The sequence below is a fragment of the Gadus chalcogrammus genome, chromosome 9 (genome assembly GCF_026213295.1).
Source record: "Gadus chalcogrammus isolate NIFS_2021 chromosome 9, NIFS_Gcha_1.0, whole genome shotgun sequence".
NCBI lineage: Eukaryota > Metazoa > Chordata > Actinopteri > Gadiformes > Gadidae > Gadus > Gadus chalcogrammus.
Window position 1 is genome coordinate 24,306,975 of NC_079420.1, and position 16,298 is coordinate 24,323,272.

The following is a 16,298-nucleotide window of genomic DNA, read 5'->3' on the forward strand; positions in this document are numbered from 1 at the left end:
TGGGGGAAAAGTCAACCCAAGAGATGATCCGGAGTTCCCGTGGAAACGGCTTATCACAGATCCAAAGGGGAATTTGGCTCCGCCTCCCGGGGTTCCTGATTGGATGGAAAGATGGATCGGTTGTTTTTTGTCCTGTTGGTTGTGTGTGTGTGCGTTAACGATTAACCTTGTTAACCATGTTAACATCGTTAACCTTGTTAACGTCGTTGACATTGTTAACAAGGTAAACCCTGTTAACGTTGTTAACGATGATAACAAGGTATCATCACTAATGGCATCAGGGTCAGTGTCGTGCATCTAGTGGTGATCTCTAATCTTGGGGCTGCGTAGCCTTGCTGTACTTCCAGACAATAGTGAGGGAGTCTGATGGCCCTTTTTCTGTTAATCTTGATTCCTAAGTTGAGTATAATGTAGAAGATGGGAGTGTGATGTAAATACTCAATGGTGTGGAGTCAATAGAGGTGCTCTGCTACAGAGCTAAAGAACAGGAGCCTGTCGTCCTGGTAGCTGCTGCCTTCCTGGGTTCTGGTTCGTGGGCTTTCAGTCTGTCCGTTTGTAATTCATGCACAAAATGCAGACGCACACTTGGGAGGGCGAGACGCCGGAGGGAGGGCGTGGGAGTGTTTGTCTTGTGTGCGTGCAGACCTGCATGTGTGTGTGTGTACTGTAGTTGGTCTGGTTCAGCTCTAGAGCTGTTGTGCATATGGTGACACATGAGCATGTTCAGTAGTCCAACCGTGGTGTGTGTTTTGAAAAGGGTGTGTGTGTGTTTGTCTCTGTGTTTGGACGGTGGTCTCTGTGTAATTCAGTGCTGAGTTGAAATTAATTTACTTCCCTTTCACCACAAAGTAATTCTGTCTCTCTTAGACAGAAACAGACACACACACACACACACACACACACACACACACACACACACACACACACACACACACACACACACACACACACACACACACACACACACACACACACACACACACTTGTCAATGTCTTTCATCTCTTTTACATATGGATCCCTCTCAGATCCCGTTCCCATACACACCCACTTCAAACATATTTCATCTGCAGAAGTCCTTTAAATAGACGTGACCTTTGAGGAGTAAAACACTCGGCTGCCGGGTTTGAAGCTGTCGGCCTCACATGCGTCTGTTTCCATACCCTCTATGTTGCCATGTGTCATGTGAGATGAAGACCAACGGGCCCCATGCAAGCGTTCTGGCCCCGAGTTCTCAGCTGGCGTCACTGCAGAGGAGCAAATACCAGACCCCTCAACAATGTGGCATTATCACAAATACATCCTCGGTTCACAAAGTAAAAGTACAGTTGGGTTCCATTTTTGTTTATTACTATTATTAGGGGTCGTAATAATTGGGTACTATTAGCAGGATGGCTTGTAGAACCGTACAAATGAGTTAGGGACTCAAAGGATGGCCCAGAATAGCCCAAAGGTGGCGCGATACTCAGTGCTTGAATGTCAACAACTTCAAAAGGCTGGGGGCTGAGACTGTCCAACACCGGCGGTTTAGACTGTCAAACATGGGGGTTGAGACTGACTAACATGGGGGTTGAGACTGACTAACACAGTGGTTGAAACTGTCCCACATGCGGGTTGCGACTGTTCCACATAGAGGGTTGTGACTTTCCAACATGGGGTTGAGACTAACAATCACAGGGGGTGGAGACTGTCTAAAACGGGGGGTTTACCAATAGAAGCCAGGATGTTGCATGCAGCCTTTGTTGGCCTCCCACCCCTAGGAGTTTGTGGTGGTGAACTTTGTTGTACCCATATGTGGGTTGGACTGTCTTTGATATATGTTTTAGTCTACCTCCTATTGCTAGTTATTGTATTTATTATGTAATTGAATATGTGAGACTGGAAACTGTGAACAAAATTGCCCATTTTGGGATAAATAAAGCTTTTCTAATCTAATCTAATCTAATCCTACCAAGATCAGCCATGGAGAGGAGTACATTCTGGTCTTCACTGACTACTCTACAGTCGGTTTGGATCAGTGGCAGTTCACCTTGTAGGTCTTTCAGGACATGGGGCTTTGATGTACCTGCTGTCTGGCATGTTTTTCATTCAAAGGGGGCTAGTCACAGATGGCCTGTTGTCAGCACACTAGTGAGCTCTACATGAAAAATAGAAGATTCATCAAATCTTTTACAATTGTTCAATGTATAGGAAACTGTATCGAACACGAATGGTGTTGTTTTCTTGCACGGATAGAAGAATAAAAACAAAAATTACCCGTTAACCCTGTTTGGGAAGTGACACATTATTAGCCAAGTGGCTGGCATGAGCCTCTTGTCAAAGTAGCACATTATAGTAAGCTAGATTGATGTTGAATTAGCATAGCAATAAATAGGGTCTCTGATGAAAACGGGTTTCTGTGGTAACAGGCAAATTAGGCCATTGTCACCAAATGTAACGGACAGTGAATGAAACAACTTCTCTGGGTTTGAACCTTGTTGTTAACAATTTGGATACTGTAGTCCTGTTTAGATATTTCAATGCAGAAATGTTTTATACTATACCTCGCCACACAAGTAGACCTCAATATAGAGGCCGCCGCTCCAGTTAAGATGCTTTGATCTGAAGCCCCTTGGAGACCTCTTAAGATAATAATTTGGCCAATCGGATGTGGCGCTGGAGGCGAGAGGCCCTGACGCTCAATATAGCTCTAGAGAGGGAAAGTTTTCCCTTTTTGCATTCTGGGTTCAAGGGCTAACAAGAGGAGAAACACCAGGCTGGTGGACAGAGGTCATGAAACCCCCCAGTTCTTATGATGGGAGCAAGTGGACTGCGTATGTGAGTTTCAGGTCACGCCTGATTTATGTTTGCTTTGCTATGACTGCACCTGTGGGTAGTGTGTGTGTGTGTGTGTGTGTGTGTGTGTGTGTGTGTGTGTGTGTGTGTGTGTGTGTGTGTGTGTGTGTGTGTGTGTGTGTGTGTGTGTGTGTGTGTGTGTGTGTGTGTGTGTGTGTGTGTGTGTGCACGGCGCTGTGTGCTCCACTGTCCTGTTTGGGACCTAGCCATGGGCTGTCACAGAGGAACACGTATAACTAGAAAATGCATTTCCTTCAGAAAATGCGGTGAGTGCTGTAGTACAAAGTGAGGTATCCAAATAGATTAAGGCATAAAGAAACGTTAATGGCTTAAATCAAGTGAAGGGATAAAAAGTCTAAATGGAGTAAACAATGTAAGCATGCAAACCATTTAAGAAAATGTAAATGGTTAGAAACAAATAAAGTGACGGCTGCCGTCATTTCGGGAGAAGGCAAAGGGGAGACTGGTTTAGACTGATATTTATTTATATATTTATTTATATTACAATAGCGATTTTATAATAATAGAACGCCGGTTCTAAATGGGTGAAGTACCCTGTAATTATAAAAGTAGGACATCCATCCATCACCCCCTATTTATACCCAAGTGGCGGATTGAGGGTCTTCCTTAACACAATCTGGTCACTCACAATCGTTATTTGTCTAGGGTTCTCGAGGGTCTTTCGTGTGTTGAGGTTGCCGATATAAAGACGATAAAACACGATAAAGCGAGGAAGATTAGCGAATATAGCCGATGTGCCCAGGAAAATTCCCGAACGATTTGCAATGTCTTACCAGTGGCGATTTTGGTTTGGAAACTCAGCTGGGGCCCATGCAGGAAAATATTATAACGCAATCCAGAAATACCACATATTACTACCATCACAACAAAAACAGTAGCAAGTGACAGAGGGGACCAAAATTGCAGCTGAATAATGCCATCACTCAAACGCAATCTGACTGACATATATTAGGCTATTATAGCAATAGCACCACCAAATGGCAGCGTTCAAGATCTCACAATATCAAAACTCAAGAAAACAACAACGTGGCAACAATAAAAACACAACGGCGCACACCCTTTACACAGCAATCAATATACAAAGCCACCACTCACAATATACCAAAAAAAGAAGAAGTATTGTTTAAGTTGTATTAAGTTTGCAGGCCACCATACTGTACAATTAACAATGAATCTAGCCTGATAGAGTGGTTGCATATTCAGACCTGGATAATCCTGGGTGAAAATGTATGTAAGTTTGGGCTAAGATGGTAATTACCTGTGCTTTAAGGACAGTGCTGTCTGGTCTCCTTTGTGTGGCTGAGGTGAAACACAAGCATTTTTTTCCGCTTGAACCACTCCTGGTTGAACGATCTATTCTTGTCCTTTCCCTCTTGAATAATGATTAAATCCGTCGGGCGATGTGGTCCCAAACGTTTTATCTCCAACTTCTGTTCAAGTGCTAAATCTCACATGAAACAGATACTCAACACGATTCATCATTTAAGGAATGAAACGTCCATTTGTTGTTATTTACTGTAACTGTAACAGTAACTACGTTAGCTAGCTAGCAAGATCTGATCGGCTCCCGCCGTAAACCCCGCCCTTTCTACAAATCAGCCAATGAGAAGAGCTTTGGGGCACTAAACTTCTGGCCCCACCGCCGAAACAGAAGCAGGCGCTGCGCACGCGCTTGCTCGTGCAACAGCACCAGTTTTCTACACTGCAGCAGACAGGGCCATCTCGGCTGGGCCCCACCGAGCGGAACAGACGAGACGGAGCAACGAACTATTTCACACACAACTACTACACTACAACAATTGCGTTCATCAAATTAAAACTGCGGACATGTAATTAATTATTAACAATTAATGTATTATTAACTTATGCTCAATGACATTTTTGAAAAAAAAAAGAAAAGTATAATCGTGCCCTGCACGGCAGCGTTCTCTGGTGGGGCCGTGCCCCACTGGCCCCTAATGCAAAGACGCCACTGTTGCCGCTTTCACACCAAAAAGAACCGAGAGCCAGTTCCGGGCTGGTGCTAGGGCCAGTTCCAAACTGGTTCCAGCCTTACCCCAGTTAAGAACCGGTTGGTTTCACACCGGCCAGAGCCAGCCATAGAGCCGGCGTGAGCAACGTCATGACGTCACTACAAACGTCTCCGCTAGTGAGCTTGGACAGAAGCATACGGCCGACATCTTTCTTTATTCTGGGTGGAAATAGTAACATAGTTACGCCATTAAATGCGTTTATGGAAACATTTTTAGCGAGAAATGTGCATTTTACTTTCATAATGTTCGCTCGGTGAATGTGAAGGATGTTTGGTTTGATAGTTATGACGAAGAGGGAACGCTCCGTTCACTTGCATGGACACGGACTCATCTAGCTGCGTTGGCGCGTTGACGCGTTGAACCACCACACAATGATCAAGCGTCAGGTTAGGCGCGCAGAAGAACCCTCGCGCCAGTTTCAAACACAACAACAACAATTTCGTCTTCGATTCAATCCGTGTATGGTTCGTTCTTTGAATATTCCGATTTAAAACAAAATCAGAAAAAACAAAAAAGAACCATACACGGATTCACGTCCATTGTTTACTTCGGTGTTTTAAAAATGCCGGTCTTCGTTGGTCTTCCTGTTTATGAAGGTACGGATAACTCCGCCCCCTGCCCCCGGCGTAAAAGCGGTTCTAGTTCTAGCCCAGCTCTAAAGTGGGGCCAGAGTTGAACCGGTTTTTAGGGGCCGGAGCCGGTTCTTTGGCGGTGTGAAACCAAAGCCCTGGCCCTAGCTCCGAACTGGCCCGGAACCGGCCCCGATTTTGCGGCGGTGTGAAAGGGGCATGTGTCTTACGTTATACTCCCGTTCTATTCCCGATTATAGCCGATTAGCCCATAGCAACACCTGGTAACCGATTCTACCCAGATAGACCCAAAATTAACAAACATGTTCGTTCTTTGCCGATGTTGCCCGATGTTGCCCGATCATTGAGCATTTTTTCCCGTTTCTTCCCGTTGTGTAACCATGTTCCCGGGAAGAGTAACGGTGATTCCCGATGCAACCACGCTATTTGCCGATGTTATAACGATAGCTGCTGATTTAGCCATCGGGCACCATCGGGGCCCACTATCGGGTAGGTGTAAACAGGGCATTAAGAGAATAGCGAGCCGGTCCGTGATTAAAAGTAGCCCAATAGAGCGGGAAAAACCGCCCAATCTGGCAACACCGCTGAATGTTCTCACGCTCCAGCGTCAACGTAAATCAGTGAGAAAAACTGAAACGAAGCCGCTATGAAACTACGTTTGAACGAAGGTAAATGGTTGAAAAATGATGGAGTTACGATGTCTTAAAGATGAACTGAACTGAAATTTGAAGTTTAGTCGATATAACAGATGTATTGTCTGCCTTCTCATTGGTACAATAACTAAAAAGGGCTGAACTTGCTAAAAGAGATTAAATTGTACGGTGAAAGGGGTGAAAGTGTTACAGGGCGCCGCCATGTTGGATTTCAACAATCAGCTACGTCACTGGCATGGAAATTGGTAACCTACTCCTACTCTGTGGCTCTAGCAGCCTTAGCAGGTAATGAGTCAGACTCTGAGGCTCACTGAAATGGCTACGGAAAAGCAAACAACCAGGTCTACAGGAGGATCATCTTATTGCATTGCCCCTGGCTGCATTAATGAATGATACAGGGCCAAGGCAGCTGGGGTAATCATACATTTCCACAGGCTACCTTTGAATAGGAAACCAGCCCTTAATACATGGCTGGCAGACTTAAAACTGACTAACCCTCCGATGTCAACCGGCCCTTTTCATGTCAATCTCCACAACCTAGCACTCCGACCATAAAGTGTATAAACTATTACTCCTACGATATCACAGATCTATGTTTCCAAGCTGCTAATTAAACCACGGCGGGTCTGTAAACAGAAGTTCCACAAATGTCCCTTTCTACTCACCCTGATGTTTGCTGACTAGCCGATTGCTGATGCAGAGGGAGTTAAACTCGAAGAAGTAGTTTCATAGTAAGATGTATCTGTGCAATATCCGTCAACATCCACCAGAAAGTAAACCTCCAACATCGACCTAAAGTAAACGGGACACTCGTGAATCCGCCTCGGATCTATGCCCATCCGCGGGTGAATCTCCCAGAGTGCATCTAACATGTCTTTCAGGTCCCGTCCACCCGGAGCCGATTTTTTTTGTGAAACCATGTCTTTAATAACCATGTTATTAGGCAGATAATAAAGTGGAGCTGGAGCCTGAAATTGATCCCTCTTCACCGATTGGCAGTCGGACACTACAGGCATGTCCCTCACAGGCTGAAACGCGTAACCAGCCATATTGAAATCACTATTTTCCGCCGTGGAGTAAAGAAGACGTTTGCGTGTCTGCAGCACCGACCTAGTCCTACCATGCCAGTGACGTCATCGGCGCTGTAATACTAAAAGACGCATTTTCTTTTGTTGCTAAAAAAAGCTATATATTAATTTTTTTAATAATTATTTTAGTGTCATAACTAACACGTTATCGGTGTTCATTATTTCAGTTCAGTTCATCTTTAAGAAGTAGGAGTGTCAGAATGGGCAGACGTCTTGAATGAAAACAGCTGAAAACTAAGCCGGTATGAAACTAAAACTGTGGTTCTGAAGAAAGTTTAAATGATATCGAAATTCTGTTTTGATATTATTGAAGATAAGTGTTACGATTTGTCAAATGCTTTGAACGGAGATAAATGGTTGAAAATGTATTTAGTTACGTTTTAAACAGTTGAAGTACCAGAGGATTCCCATTGACTCCCATGTGAAAACGATAGTATTTAAAAAGTATAATATCTTAAAAAGTACTAAATATTAAAAAATCTGAAAAGAAACAAGCTATTCTGAACATTTAAAAATTGGAATGGAGTCTTTAGGTGAAAAATTTAGGAAGGAGATAGGTCCCATGGTTTGTAGAGAATAATAAAGAAAGAAGGAATAAAACTTAAGAAGAATAATAGTTGAGCGCTGCATGCAGCACTCACCTAATAATAATACAGCCCCACCCTGCCATGCCCCCACTCCCCACGCCCACGCCCCACCCTGCCATGCCCCCATGTTCTTCTTAAGTTTCTTTCTTTCTTTCTTTCTTTCTTTCTTTCTTTCTTATTCTCTATAAATGTTGGGACCCATTTCCTTCCACAATTTTTCACCTATGAGACTCCTTTCCGATTTTAAAATGTTCAGATTAGCTTGGAATCGCACGCTTCAATTCCACTTTTTAAGATATTCTACTTTTAACACTTCAACTACCTCAGATTTTGTTACTTGGTGTATTTTAACAGAATTTCAATATCGTTACTTTTTTCAGAATCGCAGTTTAAGATCAATTTCTTCCCCGTCGTATATTTTCAGTTGGTCTCATTGACTTACGTTGAAGCTTGGGCGTGAGAACATTCTAGATGACGCTCTAGCCCACGTCGGCTATTAGAAAAGCAAACCATTTCTTTGCGGAGCCTAAACAACTTCAATAAGTTATTTCTTGTTACACTGGCGCTAAAATGATTAATCTATTGGAAATATGATTGTTATATTTAGGGCGTTTGTCTTGCTACATATGCGGTTTACTCCAGGTAGAAGCTAAATACTAAGAACAATGCTTAAACTATCTTTTTCACGCCATGCTCAGTGTTGCCAGATTGGGCCATTGGGCTACTTTTAATCTTGTTACGCAGAAAAATTTGCATTGGGCAAAATTGGGGCTGATTTGTCACTCAAACCTCCGCGCCAGTTATACAGAGATTTGATTCATGATGGGGAGCTGTCGTTCACTGTACATATTTCTCTTTTTTATGTTCTTTAAGGTCTTGTACGCTTAGTTGTTTTATTTTAGCTCTTGTACTAAACATTAATTTTCTGTGGCTGTGTCCCTGTACACGGAGCGTGCACATGCGTGCGTGTGCATGTGTGTGTTTCTGTAACGTAAAAGTTATTTGGTCAATTAGGTCGCAATCAATCAATTTCAATTTTAGGGTTTATTGTTCCAAGAAAACCCCAACCCCAAGAGGACACAACTGCTAAGCACTAGTTGACCCCCTGGTTACCCCCTGATTACCGCCTGGTTGCCATATAGGGCATATCATGCAGCTGCCAGGGTCTTATGTGGAGTATTATCTGGTGTACCGTTCATATATATTCCCTGACAGCCCTTGGTAAACCAGCAGTACCAGTCTAAACTGATACCATTCTAAACTGGTAGATGGAATGTTAGCTCAAGGTCTAAGGTTCTGCTCCCTGGCCAGCTGCATCAGACACACACACACTGTGACAGCCCATGGCTAGGTCCCAAACAGGACAGTGGAGCACACAGCGCCGTGCACACACACACACACACACACACACACACACACACACACACACACACACACACACACACACACACACACACACACACACACACACACACACACACACACACACACACACACACACATTCACCCTCATCCCATTCACTCCCACTATATTCTGATTTAGAGACAGATATCTACATAAAAACATACAGATGAGTCAAGTTTCCAACAACTGAACTTCATTCAATGCTGCATTCATAAATGATGGCTCTGGTCATCCAGCAGAAAGCAGTTTTATCTCTAAACGTTTGGTGTGAGACGGGCAGGGTTTGGGTTGATTCCCACGAGGGTCTCCTCATGCTAAGTAGGTGTGCACTCATGTGTACAACATAAAACATACATCAAATCTTTCTTAGCATGAGTATTAAAAAATATACTTCTAATTTATTGTTACTGCTGACTACTGTAACTTTTAAAGGAACATTTGCACCATCAACTCTTTGTCATGGTACCCGTATCCTCCAGCCCAATAGCATCTTACTCGCTACTCGCTTCTGTTTATGTAACCGCCACTACGTCTATTAAGCGTCTTAGAGTACCATATTAAGCGCTATATAAATTTCATTTATTATTATTATTATTATAGGCTGAATCTCTGAGTTGAGCACTCCCTTAATAAGGTGAGTTAATTATTTAAACAAAGTTTAACGGTTAAGAATTGATCAAGTTGCGAAGTCTGGAGTCGTTTGAAGTGTCAGCGAATGGGCAGATGGCTCAACTATTGTTTTTCTTCGGCTTTTTTCCTAAATTAGACAAACAAACACACATACACACACACACACACACACACACACACACACACACACACACACACACACACACACACACACACACACACACACACACACACACACACACACACACACACACACACACTTGGCTGTAACACTGCCTTGATTCCACCATTTTTTACTTTATCAGAACAGCCCATCTATTCTATACTTTATCGCAAATGTATTCAAACTTTATCACTTTAGCTATTTCTTTAACTCTTCACCTTATAGTTTACAACCATTTAATTTTTTTTAAATGGTCCCTATATACATTGTTTACTCCATCTAGACTTCTGTACTCTGTTCAAATCTCTACACTTCATTTAAGTCATCCAAATTTTCTTAACATCTTAAACTATGTAGCCTTACTAAAACACATTTTCAACCTCACTTTGCACTACAGCACTCACCACATTTTCTACTGGAAATGCATTTTTTTGTTTGATATTGCTCCTTTCTCACACTCAATGACGCCTTCCTAGGCAAGGCAAGGCAAGGCAACTTTATTTATATAGCACTTTTTATACACAAGGCAGACTCAAAGTGCTTCACATATAAACATTGTCATACAATAAAATAAAATAATAGATAAGTAAAAGAAAACATTTGCAAAGAAATTAGTAAAATAGAAAGTGCAATGTATTTAAGATGAGATGAACAGTCTCTCTGGTATCCGCGTCGGGACTCCAACCCGACCTAAAGGAACTTGGTACTTTCTCTGGGACTCCAACCCGGATTCTAGTAACCCTTATCATTTCTCTCTGGTATCAGATCATATATCTTTCTGGTAAAAATAGAAAATTAAATTGAAAGTTAAAAAGGCTTTTTAGCAAGTAAAATTTAAAGTGCAATGTATTTAAGATCAGATCAACAGTCTCTCTGGAACCCAAGTCGGGACTCCAACCCGACCTAAAGGAACTTGGTCCTTCCTCTGAAACTCCAATCCAGATTCTAGGACTCTAACCCAGACAGAACTTGGAACTCTAACCACGAACCAAAGGAACCCACGTCGGGACTCCAACCCGACCTAAAGGAACTTGGTCCTTTCTCTGGGAATCCAACCCGACCTAAAGGAACTTGGTTCTTTCTCTGGGACTCCAACCCGACCTAAAGGAACTTGGTCCTTTCTCTGGGACTCCAACCCGACCTAAGGAACTTGGTCCTTTCTCTGGGACTCCAACCCAGATTCTAGGACTCTAACCCAGACAGAACTTGGGTCTCAAACCCTTATCCTTTCTCTCTGGTATCAGATCATGTATCTTTCTGGTAAAAATAGAAAATAAAGGGAAAGTTAAAAAGGCATTTTAGTAAAATAAAGGCAAAGTATTTAATATTTAGCAGAAAGCTAAAGCAAACATAAAACTCTTCAATCTTGTTTTAAAGGTGCTCAGAGTTGGGGCAAGTCTTAAATCCTCAGGGAGTTTATTCCAGCTATTTGTTGCATAGTAACTAAATCCTGCTTTCCCATGTTTCGTGTTTACTCTGGGGATAATTAACAGATTGGTCTCAGAAGATCTTTGTGTTCTAGAAGGCTTATGTAGTGGAAGCATATCAGTTAAATATTTTGGGCCTAAACCATGTAGGGATTTATAGGTTAGCAACATGATTTTAAAATCAATTCTCTGACCTACAGGAAGCCAATGTAACGATTTAAGAATTGGTGTAATATGTTCAAATTGTTTGGTCTTTGTTAAAACTCTAGCAGCAGCATTCTGAACAAGCTGAAGCTTCATTAGAGTTTGTTTTAGGAAACCTGTAAGGGGACCATTGCAGTAATCAAGCTTACTAGTGATAAAGGCATGTACAAGTTTTTGTAAGTGTTCGGTGGACAAGAGCCCTCTAAGTCTTGCTACATTTTTAAGGTGATAATATGCAGATTTTGTAACTGATTTGATGTGACTGTCGAAATGTAAATCAGAATCCATGATAATCCCTAGATTTCTGGCTTTGATTGAGGTTTTCAAGGACAGATATGGAGGTGTTGGGTTACTTTAAGCCTTTCCGTTTTAGCACCAAACACAATTATCTCTGTTTTATCCTCATTTAGCTGAAGGAAATTTCGGCAAATTCAGTCTTTCACTTGCTCAATGCACTGGCACAGCAGATCTATCGGCCGATAGTCATTTGGTAATAGCGATACATAGATTTGCGTGTCATCAGCATAGCAATGATGGTCAATATTGTTATTTTGCATGATTTGCCCTAGTGGGAGCATGTAGATGTTGAATAAAGAGGGTCCTAAGATCGAACCTTGTGGGACTCCACACATCACGTTGGTTGATTCTGATACAAAGTCGCCAATGGAAACAAAGTAGTTCCTATTTTGTAGGTAGGATCTGAACCAATATAAGACTGCCTGAAAGCCCCACCCAGTTTTCTAACCTGTCCAAAAGTATTGTATGGTCTACAGCAGGGGTTTTCAAAGTGTGAGAGAGTGAGCCCCCCCTCTGAGAAAAAATTTCAGCTGAGCCCCCCCCCCCCAAAAAAAAAATGTTCTAAATACCTGTTTTGAAAGCCATCTTAATTATTTTAAACATTTTAAACATCTCTGATCATAATTTTAAAACATTTGTAACATATTTTTGAAACATTTGAAACATATTTTTGAAACATATTTCTGAAACATAACAACATCTTTGTGCGTTTTTAAACACATTTCTAACAAAATTTAACAACTTTATCTAAGCATGTTTTAGCTTAACCTTTTTTAAGGTTAATTTATTCAGGGTCCCCGACTCTGAACTTTCTGAGTCGAATCAGTTCTGCCTTTTCAGTCCAGAGATTCGACTATTCGCCGGGGTTTGTTTACCGGCGTTGCTATGGTGACCTAAATTATTATAAGCAACTGAAAACGATGTTTGAAACTAAAACTGTGATTCTGAAAAAAGTATAAATGCTATCAAAATGCCGTTTAGATAGTATTGAAGATACAAGTGTGTAGATTTGTTTAATGGTTTGAACGATGGTAAACGGTTGAAAAATGAATGAGTTACGATGTCTAGAAGTAGGTGTATCAGAATGGGCTGACGTCTTCAATGAAAACAGCTGAAAACGAAGCGGTATGAAACTAAAACTGATTCTGAAGAAATTTTAAATGATATCGAAATTCTGTTTAGATATTATTGAAGATAAAAGTGTGTAGATTTGTTAAATGGTTTGCACGAAGATTAACGGTTGAAAATTGATTTAGTTATGTTACTTCTACAGTTGAAGTACGACTGATGATTTGAATCATCGACTTTCAGTTTTTTTTTCGGGTTTATTATTTTCTCACGTCGCACCCCCCCTGAAGAACTCTGGCGCCCCCCAGGGGGGGCGCGCCCCACAGTTTGAAAACCACTGGTCTACAGTGTTGAATGCAGCACTGATGTCTAGTAGCATTAGTATTGAGGTTTTGCCAGAGTCTGTGTTAAGACGGATGTCGTTTACAACTTTAATGAGGGCAGTCTCAGTGCTGTGCAGGGGTTGAAATCCTGATTTGAAGGTGTCATAACAACCAGTTGATGCCAGGAAGTGATCAAGTTGCTGGAGGACAACTTTCTCAATGATTTTACTTATGAAGGGTAGATTTGATATTGGTCTGTAGTTGTTAATAATAGAGGTATCTAGGCTCCGCTTTTTTAAAAGGGGTTTAATAACTGCAGTTTTCAAGGCTTTTGGGAAGTTGCCTGACTGGAGAGAGTTGTTAACTATCTGCAATATGGCTATTGCTAGGCAATCAAAAAAATTCTTAAAGAGGTTGGTAGGTAAAGAATCAAGGCAACAGGTGGATGGCTTTAGTTGTGTAACAGTTTCCACAAGAGTTTTAGAGTCTATAACATTAAAGCAGGCCATCCCTGCCATGTTACTTTTGCCTGAACAGGGTGGTAGTCCAACATTTTTGTTTGAAGTGGAGATATTGATGGCGCGTCTGATGCCTTCAATTTTATCAGTATATAAAGCTGCAAACTCATTGCATTTCTGCGAGGAATGGAGATCAGGTGGAATTTGTGTTGGGGGGTTGGTCAGTCTGTCAACAGTTGCAAATAGGGTTTTTGCATTATTAGTATTGGTTTTAATGATATTGGAGAAAAATGTTTCTCAAGCACTTTTTAAGTCTAAATTGTAGGCACGGAGGCTCTCTTTGTAGATATCATGGTGAATATGAAGTTTTGTTTTACGCCAGATGCGGTCAACCTTCCTGCATTCTTTTTTCTGTGCTGTTACAGAAGCAGCCTTTCTCCAGGGTGCCTTTTGCTTTCCAGAAATCGTTTTAACCTTATAAGGTGCAATGACATCCATGACTTTCAAAAATTTCAAATTAAAGTTTTCTACAAGATCATCAGCAGAACATGGGTTGAGAGGTGGTAGCAAGGAGATGGCCTTTTTAAAAAGTACACTAGATTCTTCATTGATATACCGTTTTTTGACAGTATTTGATTTTGTCTGTATGTCGGGAATAAAAGATATATTAAAGAAAACACAAAAGTGGTCAGACAAGGAAGGATCAGTCACAGAGAGATCAGAAACATTGAGGCCCTTTGTGATAACCAGGTCTAGTGTGTGCCCCTTACAATGAGTAGCCTATTTCACATGTTGAGACAGTTCAAATTTGTCCAAAATGGTAAAAAGTTTTTTTGCACACTTGTCATTCAAATCATCAGTATGAAAATTGAAGTCATCAGTTATAACTAGACAGTCAAAGTCTGTGGAGATGCTAGACAATAATTCTGTGAAGTAATCGAAAAAAAATGTTTAAACATACATTGTATGTTTAGGTACACATATAAACGTATACACACCAAAACAAACATATGCGATGTATGTTAAGGTAGACATATAAACATACACATACGCAGTTTGGCTCCTCCATCATTAGCTCTATTTAAACATTACCAAAAACCAGAAAGCGTTGATCACAATATCTCTCATGGAAACTGACACTGACTTTAAATACTACTCAACTGAGTAGTATTCAAAGTCAGTGTCAGATTCCATTCAGGCTTGCCTGGTAACTACCAGGCAAGCCACTTAAGACAAACTGTCATCCACTTAAATTACATAGAGAGCAAGTCCATTTCTCTCTGGACTTGCTCGCAAGTCCATTTCTGTTGAATTGAATGTGACAGAAAGATATTACAGTACCATGCTTGAGCACTAGGGGCACAGTTGCTATACAGAGTTGAATGCATTGGGGTGAATTAATCTGTCAATTCCAGATGTGTGTGTATTATTGTTTGCTACAGTAAAATTAACAGACAAATTATTTTTTATTATTCACCTCAAAATGGTTCGTTGGAATATCATTTAGTTAGTCACCCACTATCACACAAGAAAGAAAGATTTTTCTGGAAAAACCCTTGGTGCTTATTCATTATGCTCACTGCTGCCCCTGGTGGTACTTTCTGATCCTTCCTTCTTTCTATCATTACTAGAACTGATAACCTCTGGTGTTAGGTGTGACTCTACTTGGTTTGTGATATTTTTATTATTTACAAGCAGAGCAAGCATTTGCGCCTTGAGAACAAAAATGTAGAATAAAGACTTGATTTTGCTATAGCAAACTATAGCTAAAACATAACCATTTGCTTAATGTGAAATTGAGGCTATTCCTATGAAGTATATACATACTAAGTTTCTATGTATTAATGACATATAAAGGTCGTACTAGGCCTTCCAAATATGACCAATGTATTTGGGGCTTCACTAACTTTAGCTTAGCCCCCGACCCCCCGTTGGGTAGAGGAATGTTCTGCGTGGAGAGAGCATGGCAAACACACTCTGAACCAGGCATGGAGAACACCCTCTGAACTAGGGCTGCAGGATATATCGGCTATGTACGATATATCGATATAATTTCCAAGGGGATACAAGATTTGACAATATCGTTTATATCGATATGCGTTAAAATGGTCCGTTTCCCGCTCAAGCGTCTACAGCGCTTGCCTTGGAGACTGTGAGCGCGACCCCTCCCCCTCTCACTCTGTCTTTCCGAACGTGCCGTGTGCAAAGACGCCTCATTCCCACCCCCGCCGCCCCCTCACAACACAACAAGCATGGATGATACCCGTAAAGAAAACGAGACGGCGGCGGGAGACGAAATTGTTTCAAAGAGGAGAAACAACGGCTCTATAATGTGGAAATAGTTTGGGTTTAAAAAAAACAGTTGAGCAGCAGCTGCAGGTCATCTGTAGAGTGTAGCAAAACCGTTGCGACTAAAAGTGGAAGCACGACAAATCTGTTCCACCATTTACAGCAGCGGCACAAAGTGCAGTATGAGGAATGCGTAAAACTCTGTGGCTGTGCTGCTGCATCACCGGCC

The 16,298-nt window shown here is 41.6% G+C and overlaps 1 protein-coding gene across 11 annotated transcripts in view; it reads left to right on the plus strand.

Moving 5' to 3' along the window:
- Positions 1–16,298, plus strand: part of LOC130388607 (pleckstrin homology domain-containing family A member 7-like) — a 153,130-nt gene that overhangs the window by 53,991 nt on the left and 82,841 nt on the right. Inside the window, exon 1 of one of the 11 annotated variants that reach the window (XM_056598009.1) lies at positions 927–2,815. The exons of the other annotated variants lie outside the window; for them this stretch is intronic. Within the exon in view, the coding sequence (XP_056453984.1) occupies positions 2,790–2,815 (26 nt within the window). The 5' untranslated portion in view covers positions 927–2,789. Of the gene's footprint in view, positions 1–926; positions 2,816–16,298 lie in introns of those variants that run through there. 11 annotated transcript variants of the gene reach the window in all.